Below are 26,341 nucleotides of genomic sequence, written 5' to 3'. Positions count from 1 at the left end.
TGCTACTGAGACCCCTATGATGCAAATTTTGTTGTGTTTAATGTTGTCCCAGAGGTCTCTTTGGCTGTCTTCATTTTTTTTCATTCTTTTTTCTTTATTCTGTTCCACGGCAGTGAATTCCAGTATTCTGTCTTCCAGGTCAGTTATCTGTTCTTCTGCCTCAGTTATTCTGCTATTGATTCCTTCTAGTGTATTTTTCATTTCAGTTATTGTATTGTTCATTTCTGTTTGTTTGTTCTTTAATTCTTCTAGGTGGCTGTTCTTTAATTCTTCTAGGTCTTTGTTAAACATTTCTTGCATCTTCTCAATCTTTACCTCCATTCTTTTTCCGAGGTCCTGGATCATCTTCACTATCATTATTCTGAATTCTTTTTCTGGAAGGTTGCCTATCTCCACTCCATTTAGTTGTTTTTCTGGGGTTTTATCTTGTTCCTTCATCTGGTACATAGTCCTCTGCCCTTTCATTTTGTCTATCTTTCTGTGAATGTGGTTTTTCATTCCACAGGCTGCAGAATTGTTCTTCTTGCTTCTGCTGTCTGCCCTCTGGTGGATGAGGCTATCTAAGAGGCTTGTGCAAGCTTCCTGATGGGAGGGAGTGGTGGTGGGTAGAGCTGGCTGTTGCTGGGGTGGGCAGATCTCAATTAAACTTTAATCTGCTTGACTGATGATGGGTGGGGCTGGGTTCCCTCCCTGTTGGTTGTTTGGCCTGAGGCGACCCAACACTGGAGCCTACTGGGCTCTTTGGTGAGGCTAATGGCAGACTCTGGGAGGGCTCACACCAAGGAGTACTTCCCAGAACTTCTGCTGCCAGTGTGCTTGTCCCCACGGTGAGCCACAGCCACCCCCCTCTGCAGGAGACCCTCCAACACTAGCAGGTAGGTCTGGTTCAGTCTCCTATGGGGTCACTGCTCCTTCTCCTGGGTCCCGATGTGCACACTACTTTGTGTGTGTCCTCCAAGAGTGGAGTCTCTGTTTCCCCCAGTCCTGTCGAAGTCCTGCAGTCAAATCCTGCTAACCTTCAAAGTCTGATTCTCTAGGAATGCCTCCTCCTGTTGCCGGACCCCCAGGTTGGGAAGCCTGACGTGGGGCTCAGAACCTTCACTCCAGTGGGTGGACTTCTGTAGTATAAGTGTTCTCCAGTTTGTGAGTCACCCATCCAGCAGTTATGGGATTTGATTTTATTGTGATTGTGCCCCTCCTACCGTCTCATTGTGGCTTCTCCTTTGTCTTTGGATGTGGGGTATCTTTTTTGGTGAGTTCCAGTGTCTCCCTGTTGATGATTGTTCAGCAGTTAGTTGTGATTCCAGTGCTCTTGCAAGAGGGAGTGAGCGCACATCCTTCTACTCTGCCATCTTTGGGGAATGAGTCTTAAGTTCCTTTTCTGTATCTTAGGAAATCCAGTGGAAATTCTTCTTCAAGTCTTGGAGAAATGGTATCAGGGACATTTCGAGCAACCCCCACATCAACAGGTGAGGGTTTCAGTTAGACCTTTTTTTAATGGAATGTATTCCTTTCTTAATATTTGAAAGTACATGCAAGTATTTTTACTAATTTGGAAGCAATTTAAAGACTTGACTTAAAGATTTTTGTACTTAACTTTTCATTGCTCATTTGCTTTCTATGGTCATTTAATTTGATTTAAAGGGTACTTGTGGTACTAGAAATTCAGATCATGGTAATATAATTTTGTAAAATCTTATTTGCCCTCTATTTTATAAATCGTTCAGAAGCAAGTTCATTATTCCACACAGAAACCCAGCAGACTTTAAGATGGTGAGGGCCAACCAATTAATAAGTTTTTACAAAGTTGTAAAGTCTGAAGAAAATGCTCTATTTAAGTCTCCATGTAAAACTTTAGGGTGTGTTGGTACAGCCTGGGCTGTGGAGGTGGAGAGGGTTGAAGCAGAGAATGAGGTTGAGCCCAGATGACCTCACTTCTGTTTGGACAGCAGATAACTGAGCCCTGGAATTAATGGTAATGAAGAGACAGTGTTGGCCCAATCAGGAGTTGTATATTTAGAAACTGTGGAGGTATTCAAGCAGGAATTTTTCTTCCACCACGTTCCCTGACTCCTATAGGCTCATTTCATTCTGCCCAGAATTGATGCTGCATTAAGTCATCCAGGATTACCGATTCAGAATGACAGATCCAAGGTCTATCCTGGTCTATCATAACTGCAAGAAACTGGATTGATTCTGGAACAGATCTGAGTATCTGGGTCCTTGTTCATGTGAATCCTGATTTCCATGGCTCTGAGCCAAACTCTGGGTCTCTGGGTTGTCTGCAAATGGACTGGACCTGATTGGGTGGCCACAAAGCCACTTTAATCAGATATTGAGTATATTTTGCCTCATCCCCATTTGTTGGACATTTAGGTCATTGCAGCTTTTCACTATTACAAACAAGAAAGAAAAGGAATAACTGATTATAAACTTACTTGAAATTAAGAGCAACATAGTAGGAAAAATGTGTCAATATTCTGGAAAGTGAGCAGAAAGACTTAAGAACACAAAAAGAACCACAAAATTTTTTGATAATTCACCAAAATTACAAATCCAAAAATAACTAGTGAGTGAGGTAATGATCATTACTATCCAAATTGTTATTCTAAGTGTCTTTTTATCAAATTTGATTTGTCCAAGTTGCTGTCAGCCACACTGCATGGTGTGTCCAGCACAGGAACAGCCCATGGCCTGTGAGTGGCCCAGCCAATGTTATTATGAAATCCACCCTCCCCACCCCACATGAAATCAGGATATAAGCCCATTCTAACGGAGAGGAAGTTGTCTGTTTTTGCATTTGTCTTCAAAATTGGCCTGACCAGTATGAAACAGTAGAGTGGTGCTTTGCAGAGTGGGTGAATTGGAAAATGACGAAAATGACAGGGACAAATTGGTACATTCTTCCTTCTTTTAAAAGCATGTGCTAACAATGACAGAGATTGCATATTTTGATATGGCTCTCATTGTTGTCTTTTAGCAAAACAGAAGCAAAAAGTGGTAAGTTGTGTTTCCTTTTTAAATCTGCTGTGAAGGTTTCTATCCATACATGCCTGCAATGCTCCATTTCAGTGACCCAAATGGCTATAAAATAAGGGAGGAGTCTCCTTGGTGGGACCTGTGGTCATCATTTCTCATTTGACCTGAGGATTATGAATGTTGTGGCTGTGGAGGAGGTGTGCTGACCCTCCCCTTGTCACGTGTGTCCAATCATCTTTTTCAGACGGAGCACATCCCTCCCTACGATGTTGTGCCATCCATGCGTCCGGTGGTGTTAGTGGGGCCGTCACTGAAGGGTTATGAGGTACAAATACCAGTCTGTTACGCTTCAGTTCTTGATCAAGAACCTAGGTGACAGCCATTTGGAGCTTGCTTCTCAGGGTCTGCTTTCACACGGGTCCTAACAGAAGCCAGCCCTCAGCTCGTGAAGGCAGGAGGTGCAGCGTGGGGCTTACGTGGCCCTTCACTCTTTCTTCCCTCCCTGGCCCACTTCTTGCCTTTCTTGTATTACAGTGTTCAGAAATAGCTCCCTCAAAATATTTATAATGGGAAGTTCTTGTCAAAAATTTGCTCTGCATTCAATTCAAAGAAAAGGATTTTTTCTGTCTCCACTGTTCCCATTGCTATTAGAAATAATAGAGTATGAACAGCACAAGGGAACATATAGGCAATATGCCAGCAAACCTCACCTCAAAGCACCAACAGATCTCATCTTGCAGCGTGCTCAAGACAATGGTATATTCCACCAAACATTTCTCTGCTTCTTTACTTTAAAGACCATATTAAAGAAAAAAAAAAAACACTCCACTAAAAGTATTAGTGAACTCCTTCAGAGATTAATTAAACAAAACCATGCAAAAACGAAAAGAGTAAAGACTTAGATCACTGCATTTCAGATGTTGCCATTTTGGCTTTATGCCAGCGTGGATAAGAATAAGTGGGTAGGACATTAAAATCTGAAGGTGGGCAACCTCCAAGGCACCCTTCCCACTGAGTTAGCATAGTGGCTGGCACATAGTAGGCATTCAGTACACATTTGTTGAGTGAATTAATGAGTCTCTTTGAGGCAGATTTAAGAATCCCATCTCCTTCTCCCCCACCCTCCCTTTTCCCCTTCTTCTTCCTCTCCTCCTCTCCCCTTCTCAATGGGGAACATCAGAGAAAGAGCAGGAGAGCGGGGTACAGAAATCCAGCCCTAGGCGTGGAGAATTTCCACCGACTTGCACAGACTAGCAGGAGGCAGAGCCCCAGGCTGGCCTGAGGAGCTCTAGCTGCTCCTCACTGAAGGCAGGCACCACTCAGGTACGCCAAGGATAGGCTGCACCTGCGCACAGAGCTAGCCTATCGTGGACTCTCGGTGGCAGTTCCACCCCCTAAAAGGAGATGAGGGTTTGCCTTGGATCTAGTGAACACTGCTGGTTCATGCCTCAACACCCTGGAGGAGAACCAAGGGGGGAAGTTGAGTAAGTGCAACTGGTTAAGTATGACAGACTCTGTCCACGGTCACCTGCCCTGTCCCACCTCCACCAGACGAGTGGCTGTGATCAGATCTTGGCTCCGTCAGAATGCCTTCCCTTTCAGCTCTCTCACTTTTGACTTCTCTCTCTCTCTCTCTGCGTGTGTTTGCCTCATTCTTTTTTTTTTTCCACCTCTGCAAAGGTCACAGACATGATGCAGAAAGCCCTCTTTGATTTCCTGAAGCACAGGTTTGATGGGAGGTGAGGCATACAGATGCTTTTGTATTCTTTATTTTCCTTTAACCAAACATGAATGATAAATTGATTTGTGGATCTATGTTTCTGGTGATTGCAGATGTTCTCTAATTAAAAGTTAACTCAATGTTCAGGGGAGAATACAATGGAAGTGTTCTGAAAATATGAAGTTATGACGTATAGCATTGAATCCCTTAAAGAAAAAGGACCTTGAGAAGGAAAATTATCCATTTGTTTTATTTATATGTACGTGTTAGTCTTTATTTTCTCACTTGTTAGTGAACTCATACCAAACTTATGTTTATAAAAAATAATGAAAATATAGAATATTTCTGACAAATATGGTGCCTCACTGGTCAAGATGGGTAGTATCATTTGGGAATTGTACGTGTGCATGCGTGTATGCGTGTGTATCATATGAAGGTATAAAGTACTGAATTTCCTTAAAAGAAGAGCGCAAGAAATGTTTTCATCATAAGTTTCCAAAAATGACTATTTTGTAGGGAATAGTACTTCTTTGGATGTTCAGTTCTGGGTTTGTTTTACTAGAAATTTCATTGCTATTTTATGGGTTTCTTTTGTATGTATCCTATCCCCCTATGACCCATTATCAACAGGGCTCAGTCTTTAACCATCAGAAAATTTTATCGTTTAAGTTTTGTGAAAAATATCTGGAAAGAGTTTCTGTATTTTGCAGAGTAACGGTAAAAAGTCCATACTGACTCAATACTAAGTACCAAGCTCTTTCACAATTCAGAATGCACTCCATGTAAAAATAACTATGTGCAAATACCTGAAGACTTATTAGAAATGAAGAAAACTTAGTGTGTGCTAAGTATGGTTAAATGCATCCAGCTTACCAAATATTTAAGTATTTGAAGACATTTTAAAAATATCCACAAATAGATTTTTTTAAATATGGTATTTTAAGAAAAAAGCAAACATGATAATGCTTTAAGTACAAATTGTATGCATTTGTCAAAAGAAAAACCTTCTGGATAATTGTGCTTGAAATATTTGTTAGTTTCTGGGACTATATACAAAGAAAATAAACTGAGATTTTAGTTCCAATAATTGAGATTCTAGTTCAAGAAAGCAGAATGCTTCAGTGCCATTATATGAATTGCTAAGTATCTTAGTACAGGCCAGGCTGCCTTAATAAGTAGAGCCCAAAATGTGTAATGAATCAAACACAATGGAAGCTTAGTGTTGCTCATTTAATAGTCTGAGGCGGGTGTTCCTCAGCTGGGAAGGTGGGTAGTGTGGAGGAGGGAAGGACTGGGCAAAATGTTTGTCCTGCCTGTCATTTGGGACCCTTGACCTGGGCTTGGTCTCTCCAATTAGCTGTAGAGAGAGGAGCAAGCTGGCCTGGAAGTGACTTCACATCATTCTCACATTTCATTGGCTAGAACTTAGTCATGTGGCCACACCTAATTGCAAAGGAGGCTGGGAATTACAGTCTAGCTGTGTACCCAAGAGGAAGAGTAAATGGATTTTGCTGAACAAATAATAGTCTGCCACATTTATCTAGTGGACACAAAAGGCTTAATAAGAAAGTCATGGATGTATCCTATTCTCTGTATTTTTGTTTCTGTTTTTTTTTAAACAAATAGGCAGAGAATGAAGTAATTTCAGAGAAAACAAGTGAAAAGCACTGAGTGCTAGACTCTTGGAGTTGGAAGGAAATGTAAAAGTCCTTTTAGGCTAATCTCTTATGTCCCCAAACCACAAGTAGATGGATAACCTTCTTCTGTTGGAAAACTTTTGACTACTGGGAAATTACTTCTTAAAAAAGCATTACAAAGAAACAGCTGAACTCTGACTCGTTAAGTTAATAATATTGGTGTTGGTCCTTGCCTCCGATGACAGACGCCATCACCCTTACCCTCATGCAGCTCTCCCTGGGTTGGCCGCTGCTGACATGCCCGGCTCAGTCAATCACACTTCCTTCAGCTGTGCTTAGAGTCACATGGTTCTAACCTGCAGTGCCTTTATTTAAGGAAGTTCTGAGAAGTGCCTCATCCTGTGGCCCCATAATAGCCCTTGAGCTGAACAAATGCCATCCTATACGCAATCAGCTTCTGTTAGATTGTTTTGGTCCCCACTTAACATCCTTGTAAGCAGCAGTAAAATTAAAGGTTTGAAAGGTAGGACCTATGGAAAAGAAGAAAGGAATTATTATAATTTAGCAAAGAGAAAGTGAGTGACTTAATTACTGCCTTCAAGAATGAAGAATCTGAGGTTCTTCCTCAATCTTCAGACCCAAAAAGAGGAAATGCATTTAATTGTAAGAGCAGAGATTTACCAGCTAGAGTTACCTGATTCACCAAGCACTTGTACACACTATTGAAGTTGGTTTTAGTAGAAATAGAATTAAAATTTCAATGCCAAGTGTTCCATGGGGTCTGATGGCACAGCAGAGGGTCTGGAGATATGAGGAAGAATACAGCAGCAGCAAAAGTAATAGCTGGAGAAAGAGACTCAGCCCTAGAGAGATCTGATGTATGGCAGAGTTGGAGAAAGCTAGATATTAAAAGTGGGAGTAAGAGAGTGGATTTGCTTTCAAATTAGAAGAGGCCAGTGTAGCAGAAAAATGATAATGAATTCATTGGTTGAGTATATATAGAGAGACTTTGGTAAGGAAGAAGAAATGTGCAATGTGGATACACAATGACTCTGACATGTCTGCTGTGTGGGGAATATCCTTACATTCTGAGCCATGACAATCTGGTGTGTTATGTTTTACCAATTAATAAAAGGAGAGAAAACAACAAATAGTCTTTAATTGAAACCAGCCAAGAGAACAATTACACAGTGGGCTTTTGCACAACAATACAATATAAACAATATGTTCTTGTGGAAAACTACACAGTGTTTTGTTGGCTATGAATGCAGTAGGTCAGACAAAATAGGATAAAGTCTTTTCTTTTTCAGAAAGAGCCTAAAAAGCAAAAAACAAAAACAACAACAACAAAAAAAAACACGGCTAAAAGGCTTGCTTCTTCAATACCGTTTTTCAGATCTTGGCTAAAAAATAATTCAACAAATTGGATTAAAATCCAACATTGACTATTACAGAATCATATGCTTATTTTTTTTATGATACCTTAGAAATTATTTGAATCAGTTTAAAGCTACTTACTTATTTTACAATTTTATTGTTATTGTAGGGCCTAACTACAATCTATGTAAGAAAAATGGAAAGCACAATACTAAATACTTCCTGAGGGAACCCCTGTACATGTGGATCTCCACACATAGTGACAATTCCTATGCACAGATCATAAACTAAATGAGCCTAACGAGCTGCTACAGTGGCACCAGCCTGGCAGGGACACAGTGGATGCACAATGGCATGGAGCTTTTCTCTCTTCATTTAACACCACAAACATTCAACGGGGATCATCCTTTCAGATGAGGTTTGTTCAGCTTGTTGAATCTACCATTCATAGGCTGAACAGCAAGCAGACAAACCAATTGCAATTTGTTGACCTATGCTAATCATTTCAAATCCCAACAAAGTTGTAACTTTAGGCTTTTTGACAACTGGATCAGATCAGCTCTATGGCAGTTATAGGACACTTTGTAACTGAAATGATTATGGCCCCAAATCAAATGAACATACAAATAGGATCTGAAGCTATTAGCCAAGGAATGCTTAAAAAAAAAAAAAAGGTTTGAGAAATAATTTGAAGAAAGGAGGCTAAGAATATAATTTAGGGAGACTCAAAGAAGTAGTATTTATTTATAAAAGGAAATGGCAACAGCTGATGCTATCACAAAGCAGCCAAGACATGGAAGATTTGCAGTCAACAAATGGGAAAGAACAATACAGTGTCTTCTGTTTCATAACCAATATCCTCTTATTATCTCCTCCTCCTACTCTCTATTCAAATGCAGACTCATCAGTGGACACTCAAGCACTAGAGATAATTAATTGAAAACTTTAATGCCAAATATGATTTTTTAAATTAGCAGATTTTGATTGCAACATGTCTGACCTTATTCTCCCATCCTCAAAGTATATATAAATTTCACAGACTCCAAGAATGGGAGAGTTCATGGTAGACTGCTAACTTTTTTTTTTTTTTTTTTTTTTCGGTATGCGGGCCTCTCACTGTTGTGGCCTCTCCCGTTGCGGAGCACAGGCTCCGGACGCGCAGGCTCAGCGGCCATGGCTCACGGGCCCAGCCGCTCCGCGGCATGTGGGATCTTCCCGGACCGGGGCACGAACCCGTGTCCCCTGCGTCGGCAGGTGGACTCTCAACCACTGCGCCACCAGGGAAGCCCGACTGCTAACTTTTGAGGATAGAATATAAAGAAACTGTCTCCTTCAAGTCTCAAATCCCCAACAGCTACCTTGTATACGTTATATATGTGCCTATCAACATAGGACACTATGAATAATTATTTAAGAAAGCACTTTTATATATTACCTGGTTTGCTCCTAAGGACAGTCCTGTGAGATAATTCAACAAAGCCACTATCACCACTTTATTGATTATGATATTGATGCTCAAAAGATGGCATGACTTGACCATGGTCACACAACCAGCCAAGAGGAAGACCCAGGAAGAGTACCGAGGTCTACATATGCCTTCCATTCCTGTGCTCCTGACAGTTTGCTGTCTCATCTTTGGAATGTTTTCCCTTTGTGAAGGAAGTCTAAGCGTTTTAATAAAAACTAATACACTAACAGGGTTGCATATTAGATGTGGCAAGGATAGAGTTTAGAAGGATCTTTAGCTGTTCCATTATCAACATGGAAATACTAATTATTGTTGAATGAGTGTGTCTCACCTAAGAGTAATGTCTTTCCATAGAAAAATCACAGAAAACTAATACTCATAGCACATGATGGACTGCAGAAATAATGAATTCCAAACCAGAAATAAGCAACAATTAGGGTTCAGATTTACTAGATTTAGAGATATATATACAGTCTGCTGGGGAACTGCACTTCTGTTAGTCTTTCATCTCCGGGCTAGTAATTACTGACACTACATCACAAAAAAGTTTCCAAGGGAACTTTTTAGAGATGTATATCAAATAAGATACATAGAAGTACTGAAAGAAACTAGAGGATATGAATATAGCAAGAAAAGAAATAGAAAGGGTATAACTTTAAGTAAAAAAAAAAGTAAATTGACTAGCATTTAATGATGAATGTAATTACATTGCTGGGGAGCCTTTTAAACAACAAAAAGTTTGGATTTGGTGTCTGAGTTTGATAATAGTAAGCATCTTTGCATGGAAAATAAAAACTCCTGCTTTGTCTTATTAGAGGGTTTCTGGAGCTGTGTCTGTCTTCTCCTGAGCTGTTTCATAATGTGTATTTTTATTAAGAAATAACCTATATTAACAAATTAGCTGTTATTTTATTGACCAATAAAAGAAGAAAAAGAACCTTTTATTGTCCACACCTTTTCCTGGTTTGGGAATACATGAAGCAGTTTTTTTTCTGTTTTTGTGTATGTGTGTTATTGTTTTGTTTTTTTGGTAAAACTTTGGATGTGTCTGAAAATGGCTTGGTAAAAGTGTGTTAAAACCCAGAAAAAAATAAGAGTGCACATCTGTTGATGATCCTTTCAATTTTTAAGAACCAAGGGGCACTATTTGGCCAGTACAGAGCTAGCAAATTTGATTTTCACTGAAGCAGAGTAGACTCTTTGGGCCCTCTAAAAATCATTATTCTAGAAGGTTGAATTCTGTCCCTAAACCAACCCACTTGTCTCCAGTCATATATTTGAATTGCTCTGGAAATTAACTGTATGTTTCTAACCAGCAACTCCATTCTTAAAACTACAAAGAAAAAAACCAGAAACTCAAAAATAAGCAAATCCTTTTCTGTAGGTACAAGGAGCTATGACCGCAAAGACTACCTATGAGATTTCATGCCTCAAGGGCAGCAGCCAACTGAGTAATGGAGACTCAGATGTGGGCTTCACTGACTTTAACCTGATTTAGATCTTGACCATCTCTCAGCATGTGGCCAAGATCTGCACTTGATGATGTGGCTGGTATCAGGAGATTCAGCGTTGCTGGAGAAGAAAACTGAAACTGTAAGAGAATTATGAGTCAGGTGACTTAAGTACTGGCCTGGTGCTTGGGGACCTGTGCTTTTAGACCTTCTTAGACTCTAAATAACCATGTGTAACTTCCTCTCTGTGTCTCACTTTTCTTCTTGATAAAATGAAGAAGTGGGACTTCCCTGCTGGTGCAGTGGTTAAGAATCCGCCTGCCAATTCAGGGGACACGGGTTCGAACCCTGGTCCGGGAAGATCCCACATGTCATGGAGCAACTAAACCTGTGCGCCACAACTACTGAGCCTGTGCTTTAGAGCCCGCGAGACACAACTACTGAAGCCCGCACACCTAGAGCCCGTGCTCCACAACAAGAGAAGCCACCACAATGAGAAGCCTGTGCACCACAACAAAGAGTAGCCCCTGCTCGCCACAACTAGAGAAAGCCCACGTGCAGCAACAAAGACCCAACGCAGCCAAACATAAATTAATTAATTTTAAAAAATGAAGAAGTTGTACAGACCAGTGTTTTCCAATATCTTTTAGCAGTTGAACAAGTTCTTACAATGAAATCATAGATAAGCCCTCTGTGTAGAAAACATAAATGCAGGGGTGTTTGCCTGGCATTGAGGGTCAGAAAGCTGGAGCCCTCCTGGCCTACTCAACCCCCATTTAACATTCTCAGTAGCCCAAGATGTATTTCACAAAATTCTTGATTTCTTCAGAAGACAATTTGAAGATGCCTCGAATAATTTATTAGAACCTAAAAATTTCTAAGAAGTTAAAAAATTTTAAACTTCCTGACCATCTATAGCTTATATATACAACAATGCAAACAAGGAGTACTTTGCTTTAAAAGAGCACCAGAACTTTTGCACAGCCTGTTGCTTTAAAGAAATCATTTCCAACCATTTATGAAAAGGACTATTTTAAACTCTCCCCAAGGATTCAGGTCTCTGAAGTCAGGTGAAGAGTCCCCTGAGAGTGCTGACAGTGTTGTCCCCAAATAGGTGTGAGATGACATATTGCTCAATAATTGTTGCTAACTCTACCCTCTTCCCTGCTCCACCAGCTAGAGGCATTTGAAAGTGGGGGAGAATGAGTGCAGTGAGTACAAAAGGGAAGGGGCGGGACTCTTCGTGTCTCCTTCCTGGAACTCTGCCAAGTTTTGGAGATAAGAATGAAGGGCCCATGATGGCAGTAGCTGGCTTAGAGAGGCATTCTTTGCATTCTGCAGGGAGATCATAATCTGAAGTTGTGCAATCCCAGTTTAAAATAAAGAATTTTAAAATTATAAATTCCAGAGCTTCTCATCATATACAGCTAGACCCCTGTCTCCATTCATTTGCAGTGTCTCGGTTTTATTCTTGTCTTGCATGACTGCAAGATACTTTCTAACTTATGGAAATCCTGGAACAATCCTTATATTGCCTTCAGCAATAGTGTCTTATTACTGCCCACAATATGCATTCAAAGCAATATGCAAATATGCTGAAGAATCCTTGTGCCTGCCGAAAAGAAATCATATTTTTCATATTCTTAGAAATGAAACATTCCTTTGGGCCTGTGGCGAAATGCTTCATGTACCATGAGTTAACTGTTGAGCATCAGGAATGCAACACAGCTGATTGTCTTTGATGATTGGAATGAAGAGGATTTCCCGCTTTGACCAGCAGCATTGATGCACCTGGGCAGAGCATTTGCCGTTCCTGAAAGTCTTGTTCAAGAGCAAATCAACTGTGAATTGTGGGGAAGTTGTATTGCTGCTTCCTAGAAAGAGCATGGTTTATTCGTATGTTTTGATTCCCTCCTGGTATGGTGTGTATTATAAGGAGAATTCAGCAAGGCAGACAATAGTGGAGGAAGAGCTGCATTTTTCCTGGAGTCCTTTTTTGTTAAATAGCCAAAACCTTCCTCCATTCTGCTCTGCCTGTATTTTAATGCTAGCGAAATCCTATTTAAAAATACTTGTGGCCAATGTTTATTATACTGTGGTTGCAGTATAGTATGTGAGGCGGTTATTAAGTACTGTGGTTATAAATCTCTTGGAGAGCCCCACGACATTTTTACTGGCTTGTTCTGTTCTGTGTTCCTATTCATAGGATATCAATAACAAGAGTGACAGCTGACATTTCTCTTGCTAAGAGGTCTGTCCTAAATAATCCCAGCAAGAGAGCAATAATTGAACGCTCAAACACTCGGTCCAGCTTAGGTAAGATGTTCAAATGTGGTACTGCGCTCTCAGACCGGGGTGACACATGTTGCATTTGTGAATGTCTTTCCAATTTGCCCATTTTCCCCATTCTGAAGGGGGAAGTGCTGGTTAACTGACAAGAAGGCTAGCCATGGAAAAGCAGGGAGCAGAGTCCTGCAGTAGCCTGAGACTCCTCTTTCTCAGCTCCAGTCACTTAGCTAATTAGTAGTCTGGTAGGAAGAATCCTCAACAGGTTGTCCACCTCTGTCACTGCCTCAACACGCGAAACCACTCATCCCTGCTTTGCCTGAGCTTCTCAATGAGGCTAATGATATCTGTCATACCCAAGTCACAGCTGACATGAAAGGAAATGAGATGTCCACCTTTCCCAGATCCTTAGAAGGAAGCTAGGTAATGATGTTCTCAGTGTGGTTTCTGCTGCCAGCTGGTGCCCAGAGTAGTCACATCCTTAAGTGGAAGTAGCAACCACCATTAATACCGTTCAGGGAGTTTAAACATGTCTTTCCTGGTGAACCGATCAGAAAGCATCCTGAAATTCACCACGATGGAGAAGAAAAAGCACTATATGTGATTAGTTCCGTCAAGCCATGCAGGAGCAAGGCTGTGGAGGATGGATTCACCAACCACAGAAGTGGCTCCAGGCTGCAGGAGAATCATATCACTCATCTCTAAAGCCTGTTTGTGGTTTCTGTGGTGGCCCAGAGTGGTGTAGTCCACTTATAACTCTCTTTTGCATTCACATTCTGAGGGCAACTTGTTTACTGCCCTATTCCTCATGGACAGGGTTTTTCTATGCCACTACATTTTTTTAAAAAACTACTTAAATGAGCTCTGTAGGTGATAGAAAACTTTTTCTAAAATTAGGGTTTCTAAGATAGATTGCATGCCCAAATATCCCATCAAGTGTCCACTGAAGGCTATGCCAAGAATTGTGCAGGTGGAAAGAGACGAGTGTCATCTCTATTCCTGGCCTGGGATTGGCACATGGTAATTGCTCAATAAATGTTTGTTGGATGGCTGCTTTTTGAAAGAATGCTGAACCTACCAAATGGGACAGTTGTCAGCGTTTGTGAGAGCAGGATCCCAGACATTGGTGGTTCCTTCTTTAGTTCTGTATTTAGAGCCTTCCACAGACAGAGTGAAATACTCTTAAAGGCACAGTATTTTGACCTTCAGGGGTGTTGATGGCAGAGTTGATGATGATAAATCAGATTAGGTAACTGACTAAAGTAGTATATCATGGGTGACAAGGATACCAAATTAGATTGAAGGTTTCTCAAATAAGCATCTGTTCTCTGTTCTCCTGTCTTCCACCCTCCTTTCCACTCCTCACAGTGCCTTTGACTCTTAACCATTCCTTCCTCTGATGTATAATGAGAGGCTAAAGGACACTGAAAAACATAAGCTAGGTTGCCTGACTTTTTCAGCCATCTTGCACCAGCCTAGAGTGTGATGGGCATTCTGTGAGGTCATTCCATATCACCTATGTAGTCACCTGTTGTCAGAGTCTGGAGTGCGTGCAGTGGGGTTGGTGTAAATATTGAGGAAGAAACAAGGTAGATATCAGTTCACTGGTTTTCCTTTTTACTCTGTAAAGTCATAACTCCCACAACCATTGGAGATAATTTAATGGTAGCCTATTATAATAACCACTATGTGAGCCACTTATGCCCATTTGTCTGCTTGTTAATGCACATGTGTAGATTCTTTCATCAAATGTTTATTGAACACTTGTTACTGCCATGCATTGTACCAGACTTAGGAAGTACAGACATAAATAAGGCAAAGTATCTTAGCCACAGGCAAACAGAAAAAAGGGAGTGATGGTTAAAATACTGTGTGATAATGGAATTATGAGCAAAGTACTAAAAGTATAAAGAAAGAAGGGTAGGGAGTAAGAGGCGTCTGAGAAGACTTCACAGAAGTTCTTTTTGAGCTGGTTCTTAGAGCAGTCAAGAATGTACAAAGGCATTGACATTTAAACACTGTGTGGTTGAGAAACAAGTTGTTTTGTGCAGAGCATATTTAGAAAAAGGAAGTAGGGGGCATGATTTGAGAGCAACAGAAGAGACTGAAAAAACAGATCGAGGCCAGTATGTTAAGGCTTTAGTACGCCTTGCTAAAGAGACCCCAAAATAGATTCCACAAAATGTTGATTTTAAAGGATACTAATAGTATGTTTTCCGCAGTCAAATAAATTTGAAACTTATGGATTAAATAGCTGTCAGATTTCTTCACTGCAACACTTCTTAGAGGCATTAAGATAAAGAGGGTAATGTACATTTGAAATTGCAAGAGAAACTATTATAGCATGTGATATCTCCCTTGCAAAAAAAAACCCTTCTTTGCGTAGGCTATCTCATGAGATTAGTGATCCAGGGTACTGCCTTTGGAAAATGTTGCTTTGGGCCACAGGGAGCCATTGAAGTAGTTTAAGCCTTTGGATATAAGAGAAAGGGCACAGGTGACAGAGATGCTGGGGAGAGGTGGGTCCAGACCAGTTGTGGTCAAGTTATAGAAGTGTTCACTGAGGTCCCTCCAGGTTCATGGTCCATGACTTCTCAGAGTTCATTTGTCTGGAATAAGATCATGATAAAGCTTTGATTGGAATCAGCCTGGGTAGTCAAGATTGTTGTCTTTGGTTAAAGTTTTTCTTTAAAAGAACTGAGCTGTGTAGGTAAATATGTCTTTCTCACACATATAATTTATTCATTGTATTCCATATACATATTATCCCAATATTGGACCCACTCCAGTATATAGGGTGGACCTCTGCAGCCTCCTGGCCTGCTCTGCCCGAGTACCTCTCTGTTGATACCCATTGCCCAAGTTTTGTTTTGGTTAAGCTGTAGGTGTGCCTGCCCTTGGTGCTTTCACTGCGCTTTCACTGCCAGGCCCGGGTTCAACCCCTGGTCCAGGAACTAAGACCCCTCAGGCTGCGTGGCGTGGCCAAAAAAACTCCCAAAAAATACCACACTTGCCTCATGGCTGGTGCAAAGTAAATAAGGCCCAGGTGTCTCTGAATTATTTACACAGAGACTCAGAGTGCCTCATGGGTTCTTTGTACCGGGGCAGTCTACTTTGCGTCACTGCCTTTTTGCTACTTCAGAAAATATTGTATTCAGATTTTAAGTTTAAAGCAAGATAGCCTTGTTCTAGTACAGTCCTGGCCAGGAGTTACCTTAAACCAGTGGCAGTTTAATGAAAAAAGAAAAAAAAAAATGAAACTTACTACAATAAAAATAAACTTTACTTTCCAAACTTCTCTCATTAAAAAAATCTTTCTGTTTCTGACATGAGAAAAAAGGGACAAGTAGGTTGTTTTTACTAATAAATGTAGAAAGTATTTCAGAATTTTGCAAATAAGCCAAATTGTCCAGATTCTTTACATTAATATATTGAAAACTAGTCACCTTTCAGAGCAACATGAAATCTTTCAGGGTATTGGTATTGGATAATATGAAAAATGATAGATATGTTGCTTTTTTTTTACTTGAACAATAGAAATTTGTCTTCTCAGAGTCTGGAGGCTAGAAGTCTAAGATTGAGGTATCCACAGGGTTGTTTCCTTCTGAGGGCTGTGAGGAAGAAGGTGTTCCATGCCTCTCTGCTAGTTTCAGTTGGTTTGCTGGCAATCTTTGGCATTCCTGTCTTGTAGAAGCATCACCCCAGTCTCTGCATCCATCTTCACGTGGTGTTCTCCTGTGTGTGTGCCTGTCTCCAAATTTCCCCTTTTTATAAAGACACCAGTCATGTAGGAGTAATTCCCACCCTAATGACCTCATTTTAACTTGATGATCTCTGTAAAGACGATGTCTCAAAAATAAGGTTACATTCTGAGGTACTGAGGGGTTAAGACTTCAACATATGAATTTAGGGACGATACAATTCAACCCATTATAGGAGGGAAATCAGAGAACATGTTGAGAGTCAAAAGTTGAACTGAACAGCCTCTACTGGGTTCTAATGACTCTTTAAATTCATACTTCTTATACAGATCATGCATTAAACACCAGTGGTTTTGTGGGAAATAAGAATTTTATGCTATTAGCAAAGCCCTAGAAAATAGAGTTACATGATAGTTTTGAGCATTCATGATCCCACACACCCTGTCAATCTGTCTGGTTATGGAAGGGAGAATTTTTGGTGGTTAACATGAATTTGAATTTATACTGAATAAGCAAAACAAATCACGGGATTCTGGTACAAACCCTTTTCAATGAGGACATTTAGAGCAACACCAACTTTTTCCTAGGCCATCTTGGAAATAATTTAAATTAGGTAGCTTTGTCTACTCTATGTAATTTGGATAAGATTACAACATTGTTAAGTCATGCTATAGCCAAAAATGAAAATAAGCAAAAAGCAAACAAGATCGTCTCTCTTAAATAGACCAATTCAGACTGTGGACATGATCAATAAATCTGGTGATTTATAAAAATATATATTGAAAAGCTTTTTATATTTCAGAAAGCCATATTATATTTTTATAGATAATCTGCTTAATTTTTGCTTAAAAAATAGCTGGATTGCTTTTGACATTGAAAATAACTAGATTTTTCATTTGACCAGATTTGTGCACAGATTCAGGTCAGTTGGCTATTACAGCAAGCCAAGTAGATTTGCATCTAAATGCATTGTGGCACTTTAATATAATTGATCTTAGGTTGTTTTTTGTTTTTTTATTTTAATACTGAAGATAATTATGCCTTAGAACAAGTCCACTGGCCCTAACACTTGAATGAAGACTTAGCAATATGCTAGTTGTTAAGAGTAGATCCAGAACATTTAACAGGGATACAAAAATGTGCATATCAGTCAAAATAGATGAGTTGTGAGATGTTAAAAAACATATCCATAAAATATTAACATGGAAGTTGTTGATTGGTAGGCGTATTTCAGCATAATTTGCTTTCCATGTGATGTTGCTCTGCACATGTATTTCGATTGCTTCCTAAAATGTAGTTGCAGCTTCTATAGCTAAAATAAAATTTCTTTAGAACAAAAGCACAATCAAAACCAACATAGCTATGTAAATAGCTAAATATTAGGGTGAGCATAAGAAGCAAATCAAGAGAGCCTTCTCAATTTTTTCCACCAACTCTTTGGTTTTATGTAAAACTCAACCCATCTCTCTTTAGAAAAGATCTTAAGTTAGATAGGACTATGAAAATTCAAAATGTTCTGTTTTGCAATGTAGGCTAACATCTGAAAGAGGTACTATTTTTTAAATATAGGAACTAATTAATAAAAATACCATGACCTGTTATTTGATATTTCTCTTTTTAGCGGAAGTACAAAGTGAAATTGAAAGAATCTTTGAGTTGGCAAGATCTTTGCAACTGGTTGTTCTTGATGCAGACACCATCAATCACCCAGCACAACTTATAAAGACTTCCTTAGCACCAATTATTGTTCATGTAAAAGTCTCATCTCCAAAGGTAATCAGCTCATTTCTGTCTTAAGGGTTAGAAGCTTGTTTCTTCTGAAATATTTTTTGCTCTGTGCATTTTTGTTAGTGGGCAAGGAGAATGTCTTGTTGAGACCCTTTTAATGAGCAGTTTTTAATTCACCTGTTCTGTACAGGTTCTAGAAATTTTGAGATAGCACATAAAGAATTGTTTATTCCTTCAAGAAGCTCAGTGTCTATTGTGGTTCCCAAACTGGGCAGTTATGCAAGAGTATAATAAAAACAAAAAGAACTAAGGTGAGGAAAAGTAAAGTCTGGTTTTTCAGAGACTTTAGGTTCTATCTTGGTAAACCTCTTGGGTAATATTGATTCTTGTATCACCTATATTCTCGCCCCAGTTGAGAAAGTACATATATATGTAAAGCAATTATACTCCAATAAAGATGTTTAAAAAAGTACATATATTTATCATATAAGTCAAACATCACTGTATAAAATCTCTCATGGAAACTTTATAGACCCTTAATTTGTGCTTCGGTTGGGTTCTTCAAGGAGTATAGTTATTCTGTGGTTGAGCACAATGTCATATCTGCCATGTATCTTTATGCCAATGGGGGAGATTAAAAAAAAAAAAGTGACACAGCCTCAAAGTGGTCCCTTTTGACTTGGGTGTTCTTTAATTTTAAAAAGTGATGATGGGCCAGGGCGGTAGTGGGGGGAGAGATAAATTGGAAGATTGGGATTGACAGATACGCACTACTATTTATAAAATAGATAACTAGTAAGGACCTACTGTATAGCATAGGGAACTCTACTCAATACTCTGTAATGGCCTATATGGGAAAAGAATCCAAAAAAGAGTGGATATATGTATATGTATAACAGATTCACTTTGCTGTACACCTGAAACTAACAGAACATTGTAAATAACTATACTCCAATAAAAATTAAAAATAAATAAATTTTAAAAAATAGATTATGCATTTATAAAAACTAAGAGTACAATGAGGTTGCTTTTAAAAATAAATATCGAAATTTGAAAAAAAAAAGTGATGATAGGGAATTCCCTGGTGGTCCAATGGTTAGGACTCCATGCTTCCACTGCAGGGGGCATGGGTTCAATTACTGGTCGGGGAACTAAAATCCCTCATGCCACGTGGCGTGGCCAATAAATAATTAATTAGATTTTTAAAAGTGATGACGTTCTAAAAAGTTAATATGAAATGGATACCCTTGGGAGGTACTACCTTAACAATCAGCTTCTTTTCAGTGGCCCTAGGAGTGCATTTTCTTGCTTAAATGCCAATTCAACTTCCAGCCAGAACAGGGGTCTCCTCTCACAGGTAGAGAATGTGCCCTTCCCAATGCTTCTGAGCTTCTCAGCCTTCCATCTCTACAGGCACTGATTCTGTGCAGTATGAGCTTGGGAATCCTGACCAAACCAGGACCTTTGGGGAATCATTAAAATCGATTGAAAATGCCTTGAGCACTCGGAGTCTCTTTGACCCAGAACTGAAGGGGATTCAAGCACCCTTACTGCAGTGGAATAGATTTCAACCCCTCTCGCCCCAGTCACCGTGGGCTCCATAAGTACAGGAACGGGGACTCCTGTGGATATATGTGCTGAGATATCATTGAGCCTCATAGATTAGTAGTAGTTGGGGGGAAGGGTCTTACTTCAGCTAAAAAAAATATTAAGGGAAAGATGAGTATATGGAAAAATGCAGTTACAGCAGTGCCCAAAAGACATAGGTACATCCCTGGTTTATACGTAGCAATACACCAGTACAGATGTTCTGCCTAGATGTCGATCATGAAATTGTCCTTTAATGTAAGATTAGACTGGAATGCCTTAATTATCAGTGACACAAAGGGTCAAATATATGTAACTCTTATATTTATCTGACATTGAGATAGTGAACCAAAATATTACTGAACTAAATTTGGACATAAATGACCTGGTACAGATCAGTGCCTGCACTTTTGCAGGGCTCTCTTTGAAATCTCTGGGTAAAATCTAGGGTGGGAACTCCAGATCCCACCAAGACCTCACATGGAGCGAGAATAGGATGAACATGTCAAATCCACTATAACTGAAAGCTAGTGTAAGTGGCTGATGTCATTACAGAGTTTATATATATATATATATATATATATATATATATATATATATATGACTTGTTATATTGTATTTCCTCCCTATTAATACTCAGCTCAGGCTAAACAGACTATGAGAAAAGGTCTGGATTTATTTGGTTTTCTTTCAGCTCATTGACAGTATCTCAGATTCATGTCTTCTTCTATCAGGTTTTACAGCGGTTGATTAAATCTAGAGGCAAGTCCCAAAGTAAACACTTAAATGTTCAACTGGTGGCAGCTGATAAACTTGCACAATGTCCCCCTGTAAGTACAATCATTTTTTTTGTCTTAATCATTCTTGACTAGTTAGGAGAGGTTGGTAGGTTTTGTTTTTATCATATTAGCATTGTCATTTTTATTCTAGAACGGTCGTGATGATGGTATGTTGTCACATATCTAAAGGATTTCTTGCAACAAACTGCTGCTGTCATGTTGGCTTACCCAGGCATCCAGAGCTGTGTGGTGTCTGCCACGTAATAAGAAATGAACTTGGTGTCCAGGGTCTGATGTCCTTACTGCCACCTTGATTGCCTTGCAAACAGTCAGCAAACTATTTAATGCAGTCATGTGGACACTTTTATGAAAAGAAAACAACAAATAAAACATACTGATTTGACTCCTTTAACTTTTCTGACAGAAAGTTCCTAGAGGCATAATAGATTATGACATTGAAAATTGAGAGTTTATTAGAACTAGAAGAGCCCTGTGGTTATAGCAGATGAAAAGGTCAGGGTTAAGTAAGATGAAAAACCATATTAGAGCAGCTTTTCTTCTAATGCCATTACCAGAAAACAGCTGCTGAGTTCAAAGCTGAGCAAATGGCGAGGAGGTGGGGGGGGTAGGGGTGGTAACTGCTACCGTGTGGGTCACCAATGTCTACACCTGCTCGGCTGACTTACTATTTCTGTGCCTGTGTTTCTCTGAAGGAAATAACTGTTTTTCCTACTAATTTAATTCACTAGTTTTTGTTATATGCTTATGTAAGGATCATTCATGCTCTGTGGAATCATAAAATTCAATTCAAGTGTTTAGAGAAGCAACACAGCGTAGCTGTTAAAAGTACAGACTCTGGATCCAGACTGCCTGGGTTCAAATCCATACTAATCTACACTAAGGATTACATCCCTAGTTATGTAATCTTGAGCAAATACCTACCTTGTTGGTTTGGTGTAAAGTGTCAATGAGTGAATGTGTAGTAGAGCTCTTAGAACAGTACCTAGCACATAATAAGCACCATCTAAGTGTTTCTGTTATAATTACTGGATGTACTTTGTGCTGTGCCATGCCTACCTGTCAGGCTCTGCAAGGATCTTTGCCTGTCTGGTTCACTGTTGTGTCTCAAGTTCCTATCATACTAGGCCCACGATAAATATCAAATGAATGAAAGGATGTACAGGCAATAAGAGTACAGGGTAAGAATAAGGATGTACAGGCAATGCGATCTCTTATTAGATGCTTACAATGGGCCAGACACTGTGCTAGGTGCTTTATATAGATTATCTCTAACCCTCACAGTTACTATCTCTAACCCTCACAGTTACTTAGTAAAGTAGGGCAGTATTATCCCCATTATATAGTTGAGGTGACTGAAGACAGAGAGGTTAAGGGATTTCCTTAAGGTCACACAGCAAATTAGGATTAGATTTAGATCTGTCTGGCTCCGAAGCCAATTTTCTCTCCAATCGAACCCACCTATTCACACACACGCGCACACGCGCGTGCACACACACACACACACACACACACACACACCTGGTTATCTGCTTGCAGATAATTTGGATAGCCCGGAGTCTGGAGTCCTATGTTAAGTCTAATTGTAGTTAGACAGACACATTGCTGACTATTGAAGTCCACTTACACAATGGAATGTATGATTAAAGCACTGAGCGAATGTAGGAGAATGTATTACCCAGTCCCTGACTCTAATGCGTCCCAGTTGAAGGAAGCTAACCTTTTTTTAGCAGCTACCAAAAGACAGGAACTATGCTATTGTTTCCAATTTTTAGAACAGTTTTCTAAGGATAGTTATATCAGTTTGGGTCTTCTGGGAAGCAGACACTTAAGTGGAATTCAAAGTACAGATTTATTAGGGAAAATGCCTATGAGAGGAAAAAGGGAACAGGGACAGAACTGGCAGGGACAGCCTTCAGACCTGATGTAGTTCTGACTCTATGAAAGGAAAAGGGGAAGGAAAAAGTGGGTAGGAGGAGCCTCAGACTGTGATGTAGCCTTGAGAAAATCTCCCACTTGGAGCTGGGGACTTCCCAGAGCACTAGAGGAGCCTCATGTTGGGCAGAAACATTTAGGCTCTAGTCCACGTGCTGTGCTCAGGTGGTGGCTGGGAGCAGCCTGGGGAGAGCAGGTCCTTGCTTGAATGTCCTGGTGGATCCTGAAGGTGCAGCAGCCCAAGGCTGTCTGCTGACTGCACTCAGCACAGCAGGTAATTTGACTCCAGGGGAAGTCTCGGCATGCACCTCTATGACCGCCACAGTAGATAATACTATCCTTACTTCCTACAGGAGAAAGCTAAGTCCCCACTAAGCTAAGTCCCCACTAAGAAATTTGTTGGAGGTCACAATTAATTGTTAATCAACTGTGCTCCAATATAAAAATTAAAAAAAAATAAGTGGGCCCCAAGATTCAACTGCTTTGTCTGACTCCAGCAAAGCTCTGTCCACCGTACTGCTCCACTGGTACACATAGCTGTGTAGTATAGATGGATCTCTGGCCCCTAACTTCGATGTGCAAGAAATGGCTCTTTTTCTACTTTGACCCCTTAGCCAACTGGGCAGGCAGGATGTTTAGCCATGCTTGCAGCTGCCTTTACCCTAATCCAGGGCAGAACAAAGACAAAGGGTGGGGCTGGCGGGAAGTTGAGGGAGTGAGGGGGAGAGTTCCAATGCAGACAACCTATTCATTGACCAAATCCACGTGGTCCTTAAGGATGGAGGCTGTGCTGCATCAGACCTTATCGGGAACAGGGGGTCTTTGGCAAGGCCGGGAGACTCATAGCCCCTCCTCTCCGGGACATTGGCAAGAGAGCTCCCTTCTCTTCTCTGTCTGAGAGAGTGGAGGTATCTTCCTTTTTCCCCCCTCTTGTTACTATTAAAGGAACTCTGCTTTTGTTGTATCTAAAAGCATCCTCACCTTCTTTTGTTTCCAGAGGCAGTTAGCACAAAATGTTTCCAACCAATTTAGGCTTTGGGGACACAAAATCCAGAAGGGGAAACGGAGAGCTGGGAATTTCCTGCCACAGACACCTCCCTCCCCCACCAGACAAGGAAGCACAGACCCTGCCACCTGCTTAAATGGCAGAAAATGAAGAGGGAAGGTACAAAAGGAAAAACACGGATTCATAGCTCAGATCTCATTGGCCGTGTCTGAGTTCCTTTATGTAGAGATCCACACTGTGAGGGCAGCGCTGGTTCTGTGAGGTCCCAGACGTGGTGCTAAGATCTCTGGGAGTATGGGGAAGCAGATCTGGGGGGACTTGAGGGCAGTTAGGCCTGTGTAATTTCATTTGACACAGGAATCAGACTCACCCAACAGGAGGAAGGCGTTTCACACATCTGCTCAAATGCAAATGCTGAGAAGAATGGGACGGCTTTCTAAGTAGAGAGCTTGTCTCTAATTGCCTTCAGTTGGTGGCAGGGATGTGGGTGGAGTGGGCTGTAGGACCTGATGTCAGGTGTCGTGGAAGGAACCTCCTCTGGTGAAGGCTGAAAGCCGTGGTAGCTAACATCCCTTCCCAACTCTGACACTCTGATTCTATCTAGATTTTGGAAGTGATCAGCACAGACATGTTATTGAAATCATGACAGTTGTAGAGCCCAGGGAAAAGGAGAGTATAAACATAAGCAGAAGATATATTAAGTCAAGTAATATGCTTATTGTTTCAAAACATGATTAAGATGTTTCACAGAATGACATGGGGGCATGTCTGAAGACGTGGTATCCATGTCTCCATATGGTTAAACCAGACAAACTCAAATATTTAGTCATTTCAACTCTGTGTAGCTCACCTACAATCGACCTTCTTGGCGAGAACTAAAATACACTCAGCAAACATTATTTAAGCTTTAGGCCTGTTACCTTGCTAGGTGCTAGAGAGACAAAGGCACGTTCCTGCCTTCAAGGAGCAGATAGTCTAAAAAGGTTCCATTGGTTGAGTCAACTCTTGGCAAACAATTTGTTAGGTCATAAATATCGTTGCAGATACTACTTTATAAATCTTTTTTAGATTAAAAGAGAAATGTAGATCAGGGTTTCTCCACAATTGACACTGTAGGTTGAATAATTTTTTATTATAGGGAACTGTCCTGTACATTGTAGGATTTTAGCAGCATCTCTGGCCAGTAACAAACCCCAAGTTGTGACAACCAAAAATATCTTAAGACATTGTCAAATGCCCCTTAGGGAAAAACGTCACTCCTGGTTGAGAACCCCTGGTTTAGATGAATATCTACACAAGTTTTGGTTAATAATGTTATAAGAAGTCTCAGTAAGTGATTCCTTGAGATGCATTTCAGGTGAATTGAACTTGTTCCTTTTTAATTTGATCTTTTTATGAGAATGAGTTTATTAACACTTATTCCTAATAATTACTAGAGAAAATAACTTGTGTCTTATTAAAATTGATGTATTATAGCTGCGGAGACAGTTGATAGTTGAGTATGTATACAGTACATGTTACATCTGAAATAGCTGGAACCAACAAAAGATACGTGCACTTAAATGCACATAATACTGTGAGCTGCCTTAGGGTATGTCCTCGTGTCAGGAATCTCCAACAGCCTCATGCACTGCGAAGGCAGCTCTACCCTGTCATTATTTCAGTAGGGTAAACACTTCCTTGTTTTATATAATTGGTTCAATAACCTGGAATTCTAAACATGCAGTCTGGATAAGCAAGGTTACCTTGTATTTAATATTTTCTAAACACTTTACATTATTAAACATGTTCATTTAATATTGTTTGAATAGCATTTGTAATGCTAAGAAGGAATTGTACACTCTATTTTGGCATTCACGAAAAAAATCTTTGGATTATAAAAACCAGTAGTAGTCTCAAAATGTATCTGCACTTGTCCCTACCCTACTTCAAGACCATAATTATCATTTTCATCCAAAGACGGGTGATCACTGTGTCATTTTAGTTCCTCTAGGAGAATTTGCAACTTGCTAAATTGGCCACTGCGTCTCCAATCTGAAAAGTCAGCAAATTACACTGGTGGAATCTCACATCGCTAAGAAATTAAAGGCGGCAGTCTTTAGAAAGGGAAGTCTAAAAGAGTACTGAAAAAAGTTGACTCTCTATATCCAGAAAAATGAACTCAGCGACTATTGAAGCAAAAAGGGAACTTGGAAAGCACCCTGTGTAGTATTTCCCGGAGTGCGTTCTTCCCACTACAGGTTCCATATGCAATGTCAACAGGTGGAAAGCACTTTGGTACCAAAAATGTTTGAGAAAACACCTAAGTAAACAAACGTAGACTGGTTTCTTTACAACAAGAGCCTTAATGTGCTAATGAGCATTTTGTATCTCCATTAAGATAGGTCATGTACAGTGCTTCCCCTGAATTTTGACTGTAGAACCATTTTAGTGTTTCATGGCACAGTTCTAAGGAAAGTCTCATGTTACAAATGAGGGGGCTGAAACCAAGAGAGGTGACCAGGCTTTCCAAAGGTCATGCACCTTGGGCAAAGCCAGGGTAAGATCTCTGTCTCCTCATCTAGCAAGACTTTAGAGAGTGAATGGCAACAGACGGGCTATTATATATCCTCCTGTAGAGAGAATCATGGGTTTCTTGGGTGAGGCTTCTTCTAAGAGTGGGGTCAGCA

General features: G+C 40.2%; 1 protein-coding gene across 2 annotated transcripts in view; it reads left to right on the top strand.

Moving 5' to 3' along the window:
- Positions 1–26,341, top strand: part of CACNB4 (calcium voltage-gated channel auxiliary subunit beta 4) — a 265,792-nt gene that overhangs the window by 230,678 nt on the left and 8,773 nt on the right. For both annotated transcript variants that reach the window (XM_065880336.1, XM_065880337.1), the window contains exons 6-12: positions 1,393–1,469; positions 2,981–3,000; positions 3,224–3,304; positions 4,660–4,718; positions 12,839–12,948; positions 18,241–18,392; positions 20,669–20,764. In XM_065880336.1, coding sequence (XP_065736408.1) covers positions 1,393–1,469; positions 2,981–3,000; positions 3,224–3,304; positions 4,660–4,718; positions 12,839–12,948; positions 18,241–18,392; positions 20,669–20,764 — 595 coding nt within the window. The remainder of the gene's footprint in view (positions 1–1,392; positions 1,470–2,980; positions 3,001–3,223; positions 3,305–4,659; positions 4,719–12,838; positions 12,949–18,240; positions 18,393–20,668; positions 20,765–26,341) is intronic.

This window comes from Phocoena phocoena, chromosome 7 (assembly GCF_963924675.1).
Source record: "Phocoena phocoena chromosome 7, mPhoPho1.1, whole genome shotgun sequence".
Taxonomy (NCBI): Eukaryota; Metazoa; Chordata; class Mammalia; order Artiodactyla; family Phocoenidae; genus Phocoena; species Phocoena phocoena.
The sequence above is the reverse complement of the archived record's forward strand: the minus strand, read 5'-3'. Positions and strand labels throughout refer to the sequence as shown.